Source organism: Pipistrellus hanaki, assembly GCF_964339955.1.
Source record: "Pipistrellus hanaki genome assembly, chromosome: 1".
Taxonomy (NCBI): domain Eukaryota; kingdom Metazoa; phylum Chordata; class Mammalia; order Chiroptera; family Vespertilionidae; genus Pipistrellus; species Pipistrellus hanaki.
In genome coordinates this window covers 78,296,903-78,309,868 of record NC_140503.1, presented here as the reverse complement: position 1 = coordinate 78,309,868, position 12,966 = coordinate 78,296,903, and the positions used below count along the sequence as shown (strand labels likewise).

At 37.3% G+C, this 12,966-nt stretch overlaps 1 protein-coding gene across 2 annotated transcripts in view; it reads left to right on the top strand.

The window, feature by feature from the left end:
- The window catches only part of PRKD1 (protein kinase D1), a 290,502-nt gene that overhangs the window by 205,228 nt on the left and 72,308 nt on the right, over positions 1-12,966 (top strand). The window contains exons 3-5 of one of the 2 annotated variants that reach the window (XM_084874186.1): positions 4,506-4,637; positions 5,497-5,657; positions 12,025-12,048. In XM_084874186.1, coding sequence (XP_084730312.1) covers positions 4,506-4,637; positions 5,497-5,657; positions 12,025-12,048 — 317 coding nt within the window. The remainder of the gene's footprint in view (positions 1-4,505; positions 4,638-5,496; positions 5,658-12,024; positions 12,049-12,966) is intronic. The other variant, XM_084874187.1, reaches the window with a different exon arrangement.

The window sequence follows — 12,966 nt, the reverse complement described above, 5'->3', positions numbered from 1 at the left end:
GGAGTCTATGCAGAAAGCATATTAATTTTATCATTTTTTTTTATCATGACATGAATTAATTTCATTCTGTACATTATTTCACAGACTCTTCTCCCCAGTAGTTTTTGCTTTTCTGAGATAAGGGTGTACTTTATAATGATGGTGTATATTATTTAATGACAGTTTTTTGTTAATCTTTCCAAGTGTCTTATAAAATAAAGATGCAGTTTGCTATTTATAGTGTCTCAATGGTCAGAGAAACATCAGAGTGGTTGAGAGAGTTTGTATGGTACAGGTGTCAGGACTGTTTAATTCAAGATTTTATGTTACCCTGGGCAGCTTCTTAATTTCTCTGAGATCCAGTTTACTCATTTATAAAGTGGAAATAATAATATGTACTTCATAGACTGCTTGTAAACAGTTCAGTGAGGTGATACTTGTAATATGTTAAACTTTTATTTTTTATGATATCTGGCCCAATTTGTTATTGCCAGAAAGTGTTAATGTTACTCCCTAATTGCCAAAATTACCAGTAAAAAAAATTACTGAAAGTCTTGTGAAATCTCACATGTTTTTGTTTTATTATGCAAATAATTTTGACCCCCACAAGTTATTTATTTTACTTTGGAGGCCTCATTTCATGTGTACTGCTAACCAAATGCTTTATTCCATTTTGTGCAACAATTTATAATGAACCTTAAAAGAACTACTGATTATCTTAGAGATTTTGGCTCAATTGCCTATTTCAAATGTTCATTGACTAAGGAAAGCACGTCATTTTCTCCTCTCCTGCACACTGGCGTATAACAATAGACTGTGAATAGAGAAAATCAGAGAAACACAAATACCAGTACAAGGGGCCCATTGTGTTCAGTTTGTAGCTCTGTCATATGGTTTTAATTTAGGTCGACTGATTGGTTATAACAGACTGACAGATAGCACATTGTTCATCTCCTGGAATCTCTAGACCCCTTAATATTCTTATTCTTATCTGTCCATTTGGATTCCAAAATTTAAGTGGAATGGAATTACAGCGTTCACTTTGTTTTCCTGTGCTAAGTGATTATCTCTGAAGTGCAATTTTGTGATTAGGTGAGATGGCATGCATACACCCAGCAATGCTGGTTCCCCGGGGTGCAGAACAAGTACATTCATAATGAATGGAGTTTGTGCTTTGATTTCAAATGGATGTAAAACCTCACCACACTTGGTAGTTTTATTTTTAAAATGTATTTAATTATTTTAACATTAACAGGAAAATATTAAAATTGAACTTTAGAAAATGGCATTTAAACATAAGTCAAGGGTGCTAACAGCTTATGAATGTTAATCCCTTTAAAAAAGCGAATTAACGTACTTACCTGACATAGATTGGGAGGGGGACTTACTGAAAACCTTCAGTTTAATTATTTATATTCTTCCTGATTAATTTATAAAACCATCTATATGCAACTTGGTGTGAGTATTGTCAAATTCTGATGTTCCTTATTTTGAAAACGACGGTAATCATTCAATTATTTGTCATAGTTGTTTGGTCCTTGAGGGGGTGAGGGGAGATGGAGAAGCCAGGAGTTAATGGATGGCATACGATATTTTCTTTAACTATTTTCTTTGATGTTATAAAAGCAAATTCTGTCTTGAGTATGTGAGAACAACTTTAAAGTGGATTTAGCATTCCCAAATTTAGAAACATTTTGATCAAACCACAAAAGGTGCCCAGACAGTACACAGGTTAGGATTGCATGTGGACAAGGCTGGGCATGCTTATGTGGCTACAGTAACCTTGATCAGCTCCATCTTCCACACTTAACTCTCCTAGCATAGTGTTCAGTATACTGTCAGAGCCTAATGAATCTTAGTTGCTACTGTTATTATTTTCTTTATCTTTTGAATTGCATAACAATTATAACTTGAATCCATTGATAGGTGATTACCAATAACACAGCACATTAATGTGGGATAAAGTAGTTTTATTCAAGATTCAAGGAACAACCAATCCATTAAAATTGTAATCTTCTATCATGGTCCCATTATATGTCCTGTGAACCCTCAATAATATTCTTTCTGGTAGAACTGATTCACCTGCCCTGGTGGATGTGAAACCTTCAGACTTGTTTCCAGAATTGTGGATACCTGTGTAGCAGAGATGAATTGCCTACTTTTTCATCCTTCACTCTGTCACACTTTGCAGGCTTGAGTGAACAGGTATTTTATAAATGTCCTCAGTGATTACCCCACAGCCTGCCATCCGGGCACCAGCAGAACAACTGCCAATGTTTATTCCACACATCATGGGGCTATTGCATATAATTCTGCCGGCAGAGTTAGGGAAGATAAGATGTATCACAGATAAGAATGAAAAGGAGAGTACATTGGGGCCCAAACACCGGTGGGTTGAAGTCCTATTTCTCTTCAGTATCTATGTAACTTATGCAGCTTCTTGAACCTTAGAAGTTACTTTATAATTACTGTGGGCTTCTTTTGGTTGTTTTGTTTGTTTGTTTTGTTTGTCTTTCCTGCTAGTCTGGTAGGCTCTGTGAAGATGTCTTCCTTATCTTTACATGTTTGACCCAGGCATTGTCCCATTGGAAGGCTTGATGGTGCATAATGAATGTATATTGAAAAATTTAGGCAAGCGTACAGACAATAGGAAGAGAGAGGAATAGAAGGATATATTGAAGGCCTAACATCCCCCCAAATTCTCTTTGAATAAAAACCTTATGAAATCAAGTGCACATGGGTCTGTTTTAACATTAATGGACGTTTAAAGTGTAAGGGCCTGGGGAAGTCACCATCAGTCAGACCTTCTCTTTTAGTGTCTGAGAAATGCAGGCAGGCTCCATGGGCAAATGGGCAATGTCAGAGCTCCATCCAGCTCTTCTCACCCCAGGCCACATCTCTGCACTGTACTGAGCAGTTTTCACACCAGGCTGTGAGTGCAAATAGGTCTAAAAGCTATGCCCTTACTCATTAGAATTTGGGGGAAAGAGGTTGTCTTTCACTTTCAATTCTTCATACCTATTCCTGGACTTAACAACAACAACAACAAAATGCATCAGCCATTTTTGTAACATCATAAAATATGTAGAAAATCATAATTTTTGAAAGTAATTAATTTTAATATTCTGCATTAGTACAATCCTATATAATAAAGAGGTAATATGAAAATTGACCATCACACCATCACAAGATGGCTGCCTACAACCAGGCTGGCAGGAGGTTTAGTGAGGGATGACCAAATGACTGAATAGCAGGCTGCATGGGGCGACCAGGATGGCAGGGGGGGCGTAGTTGGGGGTGATTACGACAGCAGCGGGGGCAGTGAGGAGCAACTAGGCTGAAAGGAGAGGGCAATTGGGGGTGACCAGGCCAGTGTGTGGGGGGGCAGTTAGAGGCGACCAGGCCAGCAGAGGGGGTCAGTTGGGAGTGACCAGGCTGGCAGGGGGGACAGTAAAGGTTTACAAGGTTGGCTGGGAGGGGGGGGCAGTTAGGAGGGACCAGGCCAGCAGGGAGAAGCAGTTAGAGGTGACCTGGCCAGCAGCAGGGAGCAGTTAGGCGCAACCAGGTTGGCAGGGGAGGCAGTTGGGGTGATCAGGCTGGCATGCAATGGTAGTGAGGGGCGATCAGGCAGGCAGGCAGGTGAATGATTGGGAGTCTGCAGTCCATGATTGTGAGATCAGGTCTAAATCGGCAGTCAGACATCCCCCAAAGGGTCCCGGATTGGAGAGGGTGTAGATTGGACTGAGGGAACACCCCCTCCACTCCCCCCCGCCGCCCCCCCCCCCCGTATGAATTTCATGCATCAAGCCTCTAGTATAGAATAAATACCAATAAGCAAGAAAATAAGTCCTATAGCATGAATATTATTTGCTAAAGTATATTTCTCAAAAAATGGACTGGAGTTCACCTATGTGTGTATTAAATTCTCTATTTGGCGTATTGGTGAGGAGGCTGCTTGCTTATTTTTAACGCAGGATTTAAATGCCTACCTATAGTGCCTAAGAGCTCAAATAACTGTCTCCCCCAGAAGAGGCCGCTCAGATTTCTTCTCTCTCCCAATTGGGTCCCGCTTTTCTCATATACCCATTCGGGTCATATTCGAGTATACTATCTTCTGATCTGTCTAAATTAATCATGATTTTTGTTTTAGTAATATTTCTGAATACCTTTCTGGTTCATTTAAGGGAAAGCAAATGCAATATGTTTTTAAGTAAATCAGGTATTAATAAATCGAGTTAAGCTACCCTTTCATTCATGCTTTCTGCCAGCATTTTGCCTGTTTTCAAAGTGGCCTGCGACCAGCAACCAGGAAGAGAGGAGTGAGAGTTGTTTTGGAACCACTTGTAAAACTGTGGTTGGAAAGAATGGAATCTAAATGGCTAAAAGCCTAGCCGGGTTGCAACTTATCTCTCCTTAGCTTTGCCGGGAGAGTTATAGCTATAGTTTATATTCATTATCTTGCATACTAATTATCTACAGATTGAGGTATCCATTCAATTCAATTTTTAACTTTGCTGTCTTTACAGCTTCTGCCACCTTTGAAGACTTTCAGATCCGCCCCCACGCTCTCTTTGTTCATTCGTACAGAGCTCCAGCTTTCTGTGACCACTGTGGAGAAATGCTGTGGGGGCTGGTCCGTCAAGGCCTCAAATGTGAAGGTAAGATATTCCCCAACCAAGTGGAACACAGGCTGCAGTTATCTGCCTGTGTTGCGCTGTCTACAACAATGTCGTCTTCCCCTCAAACGTCTTCCAGGGACTTGGGGGATGCATGAATTCTTCTGTTCATTCTTTTACACTCCTAGTCTTCAACGTATTTACTCAGATCTGGGAAACCCTATTCTCACATATTTTTCCTGTGTCGTATGAATAGGTTTCTTTTGTGTTGGTTAACAGACAGAAAATAAAATTGGCATCTTAATTCAGATCTTGGAATAGTAGACATTCATTAAGCGTTGGTTGAAGTGAACAGATATTCAGGAAGTTCATCAAACCGTCCCAGGTCACTCTGCTATTGAGTGGTGGATTCCGGCTTGTATACCAGCATCATAGTTGTATCAGCCTCTGTGGAAAAATCCCTGGAACCTATGGAGCCAGGATTAAAATCAATGTAGTTCAGAATTTGTTCTGTTTTGTGATTAATTTCCCTATGTGCCCACTCACATTAGAACTTGGGGCAGCTGAAAATGGCTCAGGTAATCTCTTCAGGGTTTTGTTGCTGGATCTTTCAAAGCCAAAATCCATTGTATCAGAGGACATTTCGGGGGGGGGGGAGGGGGGAATGATAATCACAGTAGTTGCTGAACTCATTCAATAAAATCAGAATTCAAAACCCAGGTTACTTACAGATTGGTAAAATTAATCAGAAAAAATCTCAAAAGACAATGTGAATTTCTAAGTAGCCCCAAAAGAAATGGAAGCAGTACTATTGTAAAAAATAATTCAAAATGTACAACTAAAACTAGAATAGCTTTTATTTTATGGTTGAACAAAAGCCATTTTTATTTTCTTTTTCCAGGATGCGGTCTGAATTACCATAAGAGGTGTGCCTTTAAAATCCCCAACAACTGTAGTGGTGTGAGGCGGAGAAGACTCTCAAACGTTTCCCTCACCGGGCTCAGCACGGCCCGCTCGGTGTCTGCTGAGCTCTCCACCAGCGTCCCCGACGAGCCCCTTCTGGTAGGGCCTTCTGCTCACCCACTCCCCTTTCATGTGAGAAATCTGTGGGACAATGTGATGGCAGTGTCAGCCAAGACAGTGCTTTCCCTGCAGAGGAGGACACAGCCAGGGTGCAAATGTTTCCTTGGGGCCGGTGCTGTGGATTGGTCAAGGCTTCGTCAGATATCCCACAGCTTTGAGTTTGCTTTTATCTGTGAGTTTACAAAATGTGTGAGGTTTCAGGGTGGTCACAGACTAGAGCAGCTCACACTGATGTGTGAATCTTACAAAACGTAGTTTGCCAAAGTTTGGAAAATAGAGGTGAGCAATGTTTTTCTCGGAAGATGATTCAAGTACTTTGTGGCATAGCTGGACATTTATTCGGTGAGAAAACTTGAAATGTTCTCTTAAGGCAGGGGTGGAGAATGTCCAGCCCACAGGCCATAGAAGACCCTCAAAATCATTTGGCCTGGCCCTGCCAAGGCATTAGGGATTAGTTAAATGTTGACCAAAGATAGCAGCCTAATTTTTAAGTTGGTAATTGTGGATGGCCTGTGATGGATGCTATAAATATCCAAATGGCCCTTGGCAGGAAAAATGTTCCCCACCCATATCTTAATGGGAATATGAGAGTATTTAATTGTATGGCATTACTAGCATACATTCCAGTGTATGGTCAGAAGGACACCATTGACAAATGCTGTAAGAAAAATAGCACTTAACACATTAAAGCATTCCATTAGCTCTAAAACATATAATCCATTGACATGGCTTAAATATTATTCTTTAGGAAAATTAAATTTGATTTTTTCAAGCATTGAAAACAAAATACAAATTGTGGTAATTATGTGAATTATTTAAAGTAAGAATTTTCCCCCCCTGAAATTAGTTAATCGTGTGAGGCTTTAAATTTCCCACACCTATTCCATCTCCAAATGGATTTTGCAAGAACTCTTTATAATCTAGCTGATGTAAAATTTAATTAAAGAAATTAAAAATAACTATAGTTTTAGATTAAGTAAATCCTTATTGGAGTGGAGAATGGTGATACATATTTAAGACACCTAGAAAGTTTTATTAATTAGCTTCTCTTTTGAAACATATTTGTTGTGATCTCTATATCACTTTAATTTGTTACAGCCTAAACGAGACATATAACTCAATTGAATGCTCATTTTGATAATTAAGCCAATTTTATACTCTGTTTTGGGAGAACGCGGGTACTAAATTCCACCAATAACAAGAAGAATGTATTCTATTTGGTAACATTCAGAATGTATGTGTGTGACTATATATTGCTCCATAAACTTGTATTAATTGGAAATAGTGATGTTCTTACAGTAAGATGCCCATCAAAAACTATTTACTTTTTTTTTCATCCTCACCCAATTGTACATTTTTGTTGATTTGAGAGATAGAGGAAGAAAGACACAGAGAGAAACATTGATGTGAAAGAGAAACAGTGGGTTGCCTCCTGCACATGCTCCCGAACAGGGATCGAACCCACACCTTTTGTTATACAGGATGATGTTCCAAACAACTAAGCCACCTGGTTAGGGCAAAAGCTATTTATTTTTTCAAATAACTTTTTTTTAAAATATATTTTTTTATTGATTTTACACAGAGAGGAATTGAGAGGGATAGAGAGTTAGAAACATCGATGAGAGAGAAACATCGACCAGCTGCCTCTTGCCCACCCCCGACTGGGAATGTGCCCTCAACCAAGATACATGCCCTTGTCCGGAATCGAACCTGGGACCTTTCAGTCCGCAGGCCGACGCTCTACCACTGAGCCAAACCGGTTTCGGCTATTTTTTCAAATAACTTTTCATGTCACTTTCCAAAATCTGAAGTTTCTTGATTTAGTTTGAATTTTTGTAGGTTGTGATTTTACAAGTTACAATAGCAACTTTTGCTTTTAAGGATAGTCACTGAGCGTCATACTGTTTACAGGATAGACATTTATAAACAAGCTTAAGAAATAAACTTATAAATTAATTGTGTTTTGTTTTCAGTTTTACCAGAAAAAGTTTTTTAAAAATTATTTAATATCTCATAAGAAATTTAAAGCTCTAAAGTCATTCATCATTAGAATAGATTAGGATCTAGATGATTAATGCTGAAGATTCTTCTTTTAAATCTAAGCCAACTTTTTATAACATATACACATGTAGGTGTTTATAGATATATAGACATATATAAATACTTCAAAACATCACATATAGAAGTTAAATTTTATAAGTGTGGATTAAATTATACATTTAAATTATCATATGCATGCATATATGTATAAATATATAATTTATATATAACTGTAGTTTAGATTACACAACTATACAGTAGGTCTTCCAGTTACATCGGAGATCTGTTCCTATGGCGTGACGTAATGCAATTTTCACCATAAGGTGGAACTCACCTATGTAAGCACCTACGTCACTCAATATGAAGCACATATACAGCAGTAATGAAGTGAAACAACAAAAAAAAATTTAAAGAAAGATAAAAACCCCTGACCTTTACTTGTGGGAAATACAGTAAACAATAAAAAACATAAAACATGTATGTACATATGTTGAAATGACGGAACTTTTTTTTTTTTGTAAATAAATGGGAGATGGCGACATAACCATGAAAGGACGTTTGTTGAGTCCGACGTTACCCGAGGACTACCTGTAGTCTTTAACACAGGTTTTCATGTTTTAAACCACATTATTAAATTGCCTATCTAACCAAATTAAATAATTATTTAATTCTTTGAGATGCCTAATTCCAAATTATATTTTACAACAAATGTTGAAATCACTAGTGTTTTATTACTGAATGCAAATTTTTATAGTAGAATGCTTAACTATATATTTAAAGTATTCTATTAAAAATCGTACTTTAACATGTCTGTCAAGAATGCTTATAAAATTGTGATCAAATCAGATACTTATGGGCCATGAGATGCTTTGAAAAATATGATCATAAATGTTCATAAACTTGTATGAAATGCCCTGCAGGTAACTTTCAATGAGAAATGCCTCTGGGAATAGTGTGTGACACTGACACAATGGCTCTCAGAATTGTGTTCCGTGCATGAGAGCCCATGGTACCCTCATGGGGGCATTTATGTCTCTTTTTATCCAATTCCTGAGAGAAGAGGAAGCGTTGGCTCGCCTTGAGGAGACAATGGATTTCCCAGTTGTGTGGGCCTTGCCTTGGCTCCTTTTTATAGGGCAAAACTACCCTGCTTTACCCGGGCATGCTTGGAGTACAGTGAGTATGTCCCTTTTTATCCCTAGGCAAGATGAGAAAGGCCTGTAACTATGGTCTAAAATTCGTAGTGCGTGCTTAGTCACAGGTAATATTATGGCAATAACAGTTAAACCTATTAGTTTTTATGTACCATAAGGGATATTTTCTATTATTTAAAAGGATAATGGCATTGTTCATTAATGCCACCAGATCACCCATATTGCAAGTTGGCCATGATTGGTATATAGATTTCTCTCAAATGTAAGAAATGATTTTTCTCTTCCCTACTTGATTCACTGTTTTGACTACAAAATCTCCATTTCACATGCAGATGAAGATATGGGTAATCTCATTAATTTGTCCATTTTGGCACAAAAATTGAATTTCCAATTTCAATCATGTTGCTAACATAGGAAGAGAGGATAACAACACAGGTTATATGACAAGCTCTATTTCTCATCAACTTTGGCAGTAAACTGTATTAATTATACTAACCATAAAGCAGTTCATCTTTTAATCCAAAATGTAGTCAATTTATGGCAGATAGCTAAGTTGAGGTGTATATCATTTTGTAAATGATCACCAATATTAGAAAATAACAAGAAAAATGCAGCAGATCCTTAAGTTGGACTCACTAATAAATTTTATCATTACATATAAATAGACATATTGAGATTATACCAATTTTAGAGACTTTTAGACAGTTGCAGAAGAGAATTTAGGATTAAAGGATCTTGTCATTTCGTTATGCTTTGCTCATTTTTTTATTTACAATTATTCTTCTGGTATATGAGAAAAGTTAAAGTCATTTGACACCATGCTATGCAAGACAGCCTTATCAAAAAGACTGTATGAAGAAGCTTGTATCAGATCAGCTGCCTTGCAAAGGACAATTATAAAAGCTGAGTAAAATATAACAAAGAGTACAACAATATTTAAAGGTACCCAAGAGCACCTAATGAAATCAGGATTTTGAGGGCCACTGTGTCAGAAAGAAGGACATTACTGAGTGGTCAATGGGCAGGACAGTCTCCCCTCCTTCCCCCCCAACAAGAAGTACTAGGCTTAAAATATCAGTACTGCTGAGTTTAAGAATCCCTGATGTTGTAGAGTTTCACAGCATTTAATAAAGCCACAGTTAAGGTAATGTGGTATTACATAAGAACAGAAAAATAAATGAATGAAATAGGTTAGAGAGAATCCAGAAACAACATGGTTATACAGGTCAACTAATTTATGACAAGGTACCACTATTGTGAGAAAAATGATGCTCTTTTCAACAAATAATTTTGGGACCAATAGAAACATATGTACCAATACAACCATAAGAATTTGGAGTAGAAAGGGCTATTTTAAACAGGACTCAAATTACTATTGGCAAGAGGAAAAGATTGATAAATTGAACATTATTAGAATTAGGAAGTTATTTTTATTGAAATATACCATCGAGCAAGCCAGAGACTAAGAAGAAATGCCATTAAGCAAGTCACAAAATGAGAGGGTTTTTAATGTACAATATATCCTATATAATAAAACCCTAATATGCAAATCTACTGAAAGGAGGAAGGACCAGTCGCTATGATGTGCACTAACCACAAGGGGGCAGACATTTAATATAGGTGGTCAGTGTGCTCCCACAGGGGGAGCACCCGTGAGCCAGAAGCAGGTCTCATAGCTGTCAAGTGCAGCAATGGCAGCAGTGCTAAGGACCCCTCGGGGGATTTCCGCCTGCTGACTTAGGCCTGCTTCCTGGGAGCAGGCCTAAGCTGGCAGGCAAACATCTTCTGAGGGGTCCCGGACTGTGAGAGGGCACTGGGCCCCTAGTATACTATAAAAAACTAAATTAGAATGTATTTTAAAAATCTCTAGAAGACAGACAAATCCATTCTGTATAGGCATAATATTTGAACACTTTACCAAAAAAAATAGCCAATAAACTTGAAAATGTACTTTACATCATGTATGTAGTTATAAAGGAGCCTAAAGATAAAAAAATCTAATAGTTTTTCCTCAAAGTGCAGAAGTTTATTCAACACCAGAAATACTACTGTTTGCAAAACACAGTCACACATTTTTAAAATATATATATTTTTATTGATTTCAGAGAGGAAGGGAAAAGGAGGTAGAAACATCAATGATGAGAAAGACACATTGATCAGCTCCTTCCTGCCTTATCCCCACTAGGGACAGAGCTGCAACCCAGGCATGTGCCCTAACCAGGAATCAAACTGTGGCCTCCTAGTACATAGGTTGATGCTCAACCTCTGAGCCACACCAATCATGCATATTTGTTATGAAAAAGAGTCAACTCTATTTTAGTTTTGATTTGTTTTTTAGTTAAAAGATGGTGCTCTCAAAAAGGCTTGAAGGAACAGCGATGAAAAAGAACATATTCATTATAAATTACCAGATATGTGTTGACTATTTAACCAAGATTTTTCTTATGTTTTTCATCGATATTCCTTCTCCTCATAAAAGCATTCAGAATAGTTTTTCACTTTTGAATTATATTTCAACCTTGAATGAAATCAGACAAAAAACAATGATATGCAACAAAGACTCTAAGGTGAACAAAGAATGCATGTGGCATGTTTCTCTCATTATAACTCTAAACCCGTATTGGAATTTCCAGGATTGTAAACCACCGACTTATTCTTGCCAGTAGGCAGAAAGCAATAGTGTAACATTTGATTACTTTGATAACATTTTTCTTCCTTTTCCCATAGAGGGGATAAATTATTGTGAAGAAAATCTAATCTTTAACCTAAAGGTCAAAAATGCTTCTGTCTATAATTTATTTTCAACAAGGTGAAAGAACCATCTGTCATCACTCACACCATGGCAAGCAGTATTTTGTGTTTTATTTTTTTTACCTTTACCAGCTCACAACTGTAAATTGTTTTTGCAATCTTGAGTTTGTGTCTATAATTCTATTGAAATGTTAAAAAGTAATTTCCAACCCAGCTGTGTGTGTTGCCACAAAGACTAATTAGTATAACAGTTTGCTTTTTCATGAAAACAAACCTATATAAAACATTATTGAGTAATATGCATTGCTTTCCTTCAATAACACTATATATTTTTTTGTGTTTTTTTTCCTCCCTTTATTCTGCTCCTTTGCCTGTTTTGCTTTTACAACTTCATCTCTAAGACTCCTCTGAGTCCTGGCTTTGAGGTATGTACTAACTCTACCTGGCACTAAAATGTAACCCACTGTCTTTGCAAACCAGCATTACAACATTAGGTTGTTATCAGACAATTATCTGCATCGATTCTATGAAAATAATCAGGTCAGAACACAGCTCAAAATTGTATGTCAGCTATCCTTTAAAAAATATTACCTGAAACCAATCTATTGAACTGCAAAAAAAAAAAAACAAAAAAAAAAACACCATAGTTTTATTGTTGTCTTTTCTTGTTCAAGTTTTCGCAGTCCTCAACAAAACAAAGATCAGTACAGGCATTAGGGTGATAGGTCTGGAACTGTTAGATAAAATTTTGCCCTCAGGCAACTTGTAACCTGATCTCATAACATCCATGGCTTTTGTGTGAAACCCAGAAGACTAGACAGGATACAGTCAGCACTCACTGCATTCAGAAGCATGTTAGCTGAAATGTATGCATATTGGAACTGTGTCCTGATGCCAGGTAGCACAAAACCATGTAAAGGGAGGTCACCATATCAATACACACAGGTTTTGGTTGGCACAGTGAGGCACTAAACAAAGACTGCCTGAAAAATGAATATAATTTTTTCAAGAAAGGAACTTTTAATCTTTAATGGATTATCACCATCTAATTACTTTTAAAGGATGGTATGCATGTGGATATTGCAGGGTCTTAATCCAAGAATAACTTTATATGGAAAAGACACAAATTTCCTTCATAAAGGTTTTGATAAAGTCCTTCTCCAAAATTGGCCTTTTATCTTTCTTAAGCAGTCCATAACCTGAACATGGAGAAGGGACATTTAGGTCAAGCATTCGCATAGAGTTTATATACAACAGTGCTCTTCTTATGAGAAGTTCTTTTGACCAATTGACTTGTTAATATTTAGTTTTCCTTATTTTTTTACCTCTTGCAAATTGTCATT